The sequence below is a fragment of the Galeopterus variegatus genome, unplaced genomic scaffold (genome assembly GCF_000696425.1).
Source record: "Galeopterus variegatus unplaced genomic scaffold, G_variegatus-3.0.2 Scaffold4089, whole genome shotgun sequence".
Taxonomy (NCBI): domain Eukaryota; kingdom Metazoa; phylum Chordata; class Mammalia; order Dermoptera; family Cynocephalidae; genus Galeopterus; species Galeopterus variegatus.
The window spans coordinates 70,599-78,457 of NW_007730200.1; the positions used below are offsets into that span (position 1 = coordinate 70,599).

The window sequence follows — 7,859 nt, forward strand, 5'->3', positions numbered from 1 at the left end:
CCCCCCCCCCCCCCAGGTCTGTGCCTTTAAGCCAGCAGCTCAGGTGGCCAGCTGGGCTAGACTGGTGACCCTGCCAGGGTGGGGCTGGCGTTGCCCCTGGAGGTGAGAGAAACTGTAACTCTGAGCAACAGAAAGGGAGGGGAAGGTCTCATACTCCAACCCTGAGTCACAGCCACCCCAGGCAGCCTGGGTACAGAGGGCAAGGTGCCAGGCTGCAGGCCCGGTGACCTGAAGCTCGCCACATCCCCTCACCCAGAGATGTAGAGGGAAAGGGGCTGGCCCAAGCCTTGTCCAAGTGAGGAGGATCCTTGCAGACCTTCTGCCTCTACCAGCCTCCATTGACCTTTCTGTAGAGTGGGCTTTCTGTAGAGGGGGCTGCAGGCAGACAAGGGAAAGTCAAGGGTGACTCTCCTCTGGGTTGAGAGGTTGGGTCTGGGGGCTGGCTGGCTTCTGTGAACAGGCAAACCGTGGACGTTGTGGGTAATGGGAAGGATTAGAGTCATATGCCTGGACGTACGCTTTGCTACCAAGAGTCCTGAGTCCTGAGTCCCAGGAATGCACCTCTAAAACCTTCTTCCCAGGGGCCTCTAAAAGAGGGGGCTCTTGCTCTGGGGCAGGGCTCATGGGGCAGGGTAATGAGGCAGACAGGGCCACTGTAAGATTGTATCGACTCATGTCCCTGACAGTGTCCTTCGCCTGACCTGAGTCAGGACAGGGTTTCTTTATCTTGGGGTCCTGGTGGCCAGCCCAGACTTGGCTCACTGGGCTTGTTGAGGGACTGGCCATTTTTTTTCTCCCCTCCCCACAACTTTCCTACCCTCAGGAGGACACAGTGGCAGGAGCTGCTGGATATTCTTGACCCTCAGAGCCCCCCCCGCCCCCGAGAGGAGAGGGAGTGGCGCGAGGCAGGAGAGGCTCAGGCATTAGTGAGGCCTGCGGCCGCCTGTCTCCTTACCCACCCCAGCACCTGTGCCAGACAGTAGTTCTAGCCCTACTTTACAGACATGGAGGCTGAGTTCGGTAGTTACCCAGAAGGCACTCAGTCTACTCTTGTTTTCATTATTCCGCTCCTGAGCCCTCTGTAAGGGACAGGTGACCACCCTCTGCTGCCCCAGCCTCTGATGTGTCTAGCTGAGAGCAAGGAGTCTCTGGGGGTGAGGTGCAGAAGAGCCACTGATGGAAATGGGTACCATCCCTTGTATAGGGGATCCACTTCCTCCAAGTGGCAGCCTGGAGGGGTCTTGTGGAACCTCTGGATAGGGTGGTGGCCCTGTACCCCCAGCCCGGTCAGTATCCTCTGCCCCCCTTCTCCAAGTGGTTTGCCTCCAGGGTGGGGACCTGGCCGTGTGTTATAGTAGGGGTATCTGTCTGTCTCCCTTCATCTCCCCCACATTAATCAGGAGGCAGCCTTGGAGGTGCCCAGTCCTAGGACAGTGTGTATTCCTGCGTATGTGTGTGTGAAAGTGGGTCATGGTCTGGATTCTGGAGAATGTTTTTCCTGGCAGTCCCCTGCGGGGGTGGGGAGAGGCGGGGGCCCAGGCAGGGGCCAGCAGACTGGGTAGTGACAAGGCTGGGGCACTCTGCCAATGCCTCCCCATCACTGGGGGAGAGAGTGGGGCTATCACTTCAGGGGCCTGTGGGGCAGGGACCACCTTGTTTTAGTTTTCCAGAGGGTTGTGTGTATTGGGGTTATACACTGGAAGTTGCTGTGTGAGGGGCTAGGGGATGGGCCAGGTTGGGGTGGGGGCCAAGCTTAGATGAGAAATCCCTTTGCTTGCAGACTTCCAGCTGGCCTTCTTCCCAAGGAGTGGTTCTCCTGTCACTTTGTTTAATATTTCATCATTAGATTTTTCCTTTGGGTCTCCTTGATAGGGAAAGTACATTATTAGAAGGCGCTTGCCCCCTGAAATTACCCTGGTGGTCTCTGCTTGAAGTGGGTCATGATGGGGGAGGTTGAATCCCAGCTTCTTGGCTTCCTTCTGTCCCTTCCTCCACGTGTCTCAGAAGCACCTCTTGGTTTGGGAAACACATTTTGAAAAGCACCGCCATGGAGGAATTCCTTGACAGATGGCCAAGAATCAGCCCGGTGACTGGGCACCTTTGAAAGTCCCCCTGGGTCCTTCCCTACCCTCTTGCCTCCTCCTTTGGGGTTCAGGAAGTCTTCCCTGACCTCTGGGAAATGGAGCAGGGACAGGCCAGCCAGGTCACCCAGGCAGCCTGTATTCTGGACCCTGGTTGTGCTGATCTCAAGGCCTCATCCAGAGCTGCCAGGGGCAAATTTGTATCCCATTTGCATGGGTTTACCTGAGCCTCAACAGTTCCCAGAGATGGGGTCATTTCTGTTTTGTGGTTTCTCTTCTCATCGCTTTCTCCTCGCTCTCCCCCACTGGCTATCCTGGACCGATCCTGGTGACTCAGTTCCAGTTCCCTGGGCTTGCTGGAGTCTTACCTGTCCCTCATTCTCACACACAGGCACCGGAGCTGTGGCTGGGCACAGTGAAGCCCTGCCTGCGTCCCAACACACACAGCCTCCAGTGAGGGCTGCTGAGCCCCTTGGCTGAGGTTTATGGCTGCCGTGCCCAGCACCTGGCATTTGAGTACTTAGAGGTGCCCAGTACTGTGCTGAGGGCTTTGCAGGTGATTTCTCATTTAATCTCAGCCATCCCAGGAGGGATAGGTATTATTACATGCATTCTGCAGACATGGACGTGGACTCAGAAGTGCAGGGCCCTGCTCCAGGTCATGTGGCTAGTCAGGTGGAGCTTTGATGTCCACTATGGGGGATCCACCTCCAAGGCTTTCAAGCAAAGCTCTTGAGTGCCTCAGCAGGAGACCAGCTGCTGGGTGCTCTCCTACCTGGGCACCCGTCCCACTCCTCTACTCAGGGGTTCCACAGCAAGTGGGAGGTGTCAGAGCTGGAGCATCATGGGGCTCACATGGGGCTTGTATGTGCATTGGGAGGCCCTGGTGTGGGAGCGGTGAGCGCCTGGGCTCTGGGCCTGCATGGGGGCTGGGCCTTCCTCTTCTCCTGTCCTTGGCCAGGCTAGAGGGGTTGCCCCTTCGTGTTCAGCAGCTGCTTCTTAGCAACCCTAGTGCAGCTTTACATAAGCAATGAGGCCTCTGCGCTCTGGAGTGGGAAGAGTGGTCTGGGGAAGGTGGACTGACCTTCTGGGGGCTGCCGCCACCACTGTAACCGGGCTCTTCACCACTCACCCTTCATACCTGCCCTTCTCCCCTTCTGACAGCTCAATGGCTGATGGGTAGGGGGTGGGCAAAGGGAAAGCAGTAGCATCCCCTGCCAGAGCCTGTGACCTGAGATGCCTCAGGCTCAGAGGGGTGATTCCATGTTCTCCCTGCAGCCGTGGGCCTAGGACAGCCCCCAGAGTGGAGAGCTCCTGAGTGCCCCTTCCTAGGGCCCGAGCCCCCTTCCTGAAGTCCTCATGTCTGATGGGTGTCTTCCCTCTGTCTCCATCCCCAGTTCTGGCATAAAGCATGCTTCCATTGCGAGACCTGCAAGATGACACTGAACATGAAGAACTACAAGGGCTATGAGAAGAAGCCCTACTGCAACGCGTGAGTCCTATCCTGGGCCGGGGGCTGGGTGGGTACCTTGGCTCCCTCCCCAAGTTCTTCCTTTTAACCACAAGGTGACATTGCCGAGTACTTCCACTCTCTATTTGATATGTATTAATCACATCTTGTCCTCACAATAGTTGGGTGAAGCAAGGGTTGTTGTTATTCCCATCTTACAGATGAGGAAACTGAGGCTTGGGGAAGGGGAGGGACTTCCTCAAGATCGCATGGCTAGTGAGAGGCTAGTTCAAGCCCAATCTCTTGACATTAAAGCAAGCATGCTCTTTTCATTGTACCCTGCCGTCAGAGAGGGACCCAGCTTGGTCTTTCAGGAATAAGTGACCTGCCCTGTTTCTGCCCAGCTGTGTTTGGGATTGGAGACTTTGTTGTCCCTTCACCTGGCAATTAGCAGACTCCTTCTCTTACCTGGGCACTTACTAGGCTTTGGGGGCTCCTTTCTCAGTGGTCCCTCAGGAAAACCGGCCCCAGACCTTCTGATGTTCATTTCTTGAGAAGTAGGAGCAGCATGGAGGGTGTGGCCCGGCGCGGGCAGATCCCTTCCCTGCCTAGTGAGGCAGGCTGTGGAGACTGGTTTTTTTTGGATTGTGGTTAGCTTGGGCTCTGTTCCTTCTGCACTGGGACCTGCAGCCTGGTCTGCTGGAGGGGGGAGTTGGGAGGTGGAATAGAGGTGGAGTCCCTCATCCCAGAGGGACACCACCTATCCCATCCCATGCGGTTCCAGAGGGTGCAGCAACCTTCCATCTTCTGGTTGACCTCGTGAGTAGCAGGTGCAAACTCAGCGTCAGGTCCGCAGCACACGCAGGACCTCATAGCACCCCACTAGGCAGGGGCTTTGAAGGTCAAGTTATTTGCAAGTAGGTGGCAACATCAGTATTCAAATAAATTTAGGACCTGATCTAAGTCCAGTTTTTTTCTTTGTTTTTAATTCTTTGTCAAGAGGCCCTTTGCAGCTGCAACGTTCATCCAGGAAGGGAAATTTGGGATTTGTCTATAAAGGGTTGGGGGCTTAAATCCCTCTGAAGGGCTGCCTCTCCCTTACCCCACTCCACTTGCCTGCTGCTACCACTGCCCCGGCTCTTCGGGGGTTTGATCATTCATCAGACATTTATTGCCTGTCTGCTGCTCTATGCCAACCTGTGCCAGGTGCCAGGAAAATAGATTTCTGATAAAGTCTCCAGCCCAAGAAGTAACATAAATGTTGTCCCTTCTGGAAGGACTGGGCACTGGGCAGGTTGCCTGGGGTAGTGGACGGGTCACGGCTCTGTCCTGGCTCCTCCTTCAGTTGTCCCTTCTCTTCTATTAACTTCTACTGTTCCTCTTCCCCCTATCTACCCCTCCCTCCCACCCCCCAAGGGAAATGGGACATGCTTCGAATTCTTAAGGGCTCACACAAGCCCTGATTCTCTGCCACTTCCTCTCTCCATTGGGGAGTGGGGTGGGGTTCAGAGAAGCCAGGGCAGTTAACCCCTTGATTGCTGGACCACTTCAGGATTTGTGACCCAGCTGTGTATCACTCTAAGCTGTCATAGCACCTTGCTGAAGGCACGTATGCTCCCACAGAGCAGCTAGTCTGGGCCAGCCAGCCAGCCAGACATGGGGATTCCGGGATGAACCAGATGGGACCCTGCCTGTAAGGAGTACCCTCTAGACCTGTCTAAGCCTTGGTTTCCCCATAGTTAAAAAGTCCTACAGGGCTGGCTGGTTAGCTTAGTTGGTTAGAGCATGTTATTACCAAGGTCCAGGGTTCGATCACTGTGCCACCCAGCCCCCACCCCCCAAAAAAGTCCTATACAGCTAGACCATACACCAAAGAGTATTTGTTGAGCACCTGCTGTGTACCAGGCACTGTGCCAGGTGTTCACTGTTACACTCTCCTGTTTTCTTCCTGCATCTGGCCCCATCCTTGAGTGACATTCAGTTTCCTGAATCCTGGAGTTTCCAGGGAATGTTTTACCCCATTCCTGTTTGGGCCTTGCTTTGTGGACCACAGGCCTGGCTTCCTTTGCCTTCGCATCACCTGTTACATGCTGGGCTAAGCCCAGTGCAGGACCCAAAGAGGCAGGTGGTCTCTCCTGGCACTTTGCCAGGGAGTTGGGCCCACCCACTGAGTGTGTTAAGTTTGTGTGCAGGGTGGCCTCTGTGTTCTGCCTGCCTCTGGCCAGTCCCTGAGCCCTGAGGGGAGCTAGGATCTTGCAAGGAGGTGATCAGGAGAGAAGAAAACTGTCTTTCCACATGGCTTCAGCTTCTTAAGGCTGCGATTTAAGTTCTGGAAAGTGACTATAAGCAGTGAAAAGGCTTCTTTGGTTCTCTCCTTGCATCAGAATTGTTTGGGGGGTGAGGTTGGGGAGAGAACACAGGCCAGAGCTCCTAGTGGCCTGCTGGTGTGGGGGACCCCCATGTACGTGCAGTTACACACGTGCCTGGTGCAGACTCAGACACACACGCCATGGGGAGGAACACCAGGGAGCTGGACTGAATGGGCTGCGTGTGTGTTCTCACATTTGGGGCCGCAGCCACGCAGGCACTGCTGTGCAAGGGAGAGGAGCACGCCTGCTTTTGCACAATAGCCAACGGTGGAAGAACCGCTAGTTGAATTATTTCTGGAGGCTTCTAGGTGGGTGGGGTGAGCCTGCTGGTTGGTTAGAGAAATATTTATGTCGTTGATTATTTGTTTTGTAAACTGGATTTTCCAAAAGTGGGGCAGAAAGGTCCACACACCCTGGCTTGGTACAAACCTGCTTCTTTGTCTCCATGCAAATAGTCTAGGAGTCTGGAGGTCAGGCAAGGGGTGGGGATGGAGGTGGGAATGGAGAGAAATGTGCCTGTTCCCTTCTCCTGGGGGGCCTACAGACAGAGGCGGGGTTGCAGGCCAGGGGAGACAGCTTTTGGGGTGTCAAGTGGGGAGTGGGCATGGGCTGGGGAAGGAAAGGGGGAGCTCGATTCTACCTTTCTCCTCTTCATTGACTGCAGATATCTGGGGTCCATCCTTCAGTTTCCGTGAGCTGCTGGGTGAGGGGCGGAGGAGCGTGGAGATGTCTCTGATTCTGGGGAAGCAGAGGCTATGCTGTTGCCCCTTCCTGCAGGCCTCAGATGGGAGTGGGATGGAGTCTGTGCCACATGGGGCTGGATACTTAAATGTCTCTGGATTCTAGCAAACTCTAATCCCAGCTGCTTTTAAGCTGGGGTCATGGTGGGCATAGCCAGGACTGGGGCCTGGGGCTTTCCTGCCTCCCCAGAAGTCTTTGCTTTTGACTAAGAAAATTGAGATCAGACATCTTGGGGAGCTGGGGCTAGCAGCAGGAGTGAGAGTAAGGGGTATGGGGTAGATGTTTGGGGTGGGGAAGGCACGTGGAAATGGACAGTCACAGAGGCCAAATGCAGCCTCCAGGCAGCCCCCACCCCCCCACTCACCTCCAACATTCAGAGATATCAGGGCCTCCAGGAACCTCAGGGATCACTTTGCCTCCTAACACCCCCATTTCACAGATGAGGAAACTGAGACCCAGCATTCCCATGCCTTATTCAACTTGGCAGAATCATTTCTTTATGTATTGCCAACAGGGGCAGGTACAGGCTTTGTTTTTCCTTTTCATTTTGTCTGTAATCCCTGGGGGCTGGAAAGTTCTTCCTCATGTCTAGCCTTGATCTTTTCGACTGCTCATTTTGTTCTTGTGGTCAAACAATGCTTCCTTGTTGCTTCCTATCCCCACCACTTCAGCCCATTAGGCCTGGGGGACGGGTGAGAAACTGGGTTAGCAGGGAGCCCTCCCTGCCTGCCTGTGGGCAGTGTTCCAGCAGCAGCTCTTCCCAGAGGCAGGATGTCAGGGCTGGGTTTTTTTCCTTTCCTTTTGGTAAAACCAAAAAGCTCCTTGTTGCTTTTGTTCATGTATTTTTGTTCCCCCTTGAACACAAAGCTGTGGTTTTTGAAGGGGTCCAAGCCTGAAAGAGGGGAAATTACATGTAGAAAGGGGGAGCTGGGCTTTCAGGATCTCTGGTCTACTGTTCTTCCTCTGGACAGTAGCTAATGGCAGGATTGGGGAGTGAGGCTGGTGCCCTACAAGCCGTCCCTGTTCCCTCTGACGCCCATAAGACTTGCAGCTTCTTAACATCCTCCCTGCCCTCAAGGTCCCTCTGAGCAGGAAGGAGGTCCTCAGGGGTAAACCCTCTCCTGGGACAGAGACGTCTCTCCCACATCCCCTCAGGTCGTTGTCTGGCCTCTTGAGACACCTCTTTTTGAGCCTACAATTTGTTTATTTATTTTTTTA

General features: G+C 54.7%; 1 protein-coding gene across 1 annotated transcript in view; it reads left to right on the forward strand.

Annotated features, from left to right (window-relative positions):
• LASP1 (LIM and SH3 protein 1) overlaps positions 1-7,859 on the forward strand; it is a 44,207-nt gene that overhangs the window by 3,967 nt on the left and 32,381 nt on the right. Inside the window, exon 2 of the mRNA XM_008586728.1 lies at positions 3,479-3,573. Within this exon, the coding sequence (XP_008584950.1) occupies positions 3,479-3,573 (95 nt within the window). The remainder of the gene's footprint in view (positions 1-3,478; positions 3,574-7,859) is intronic.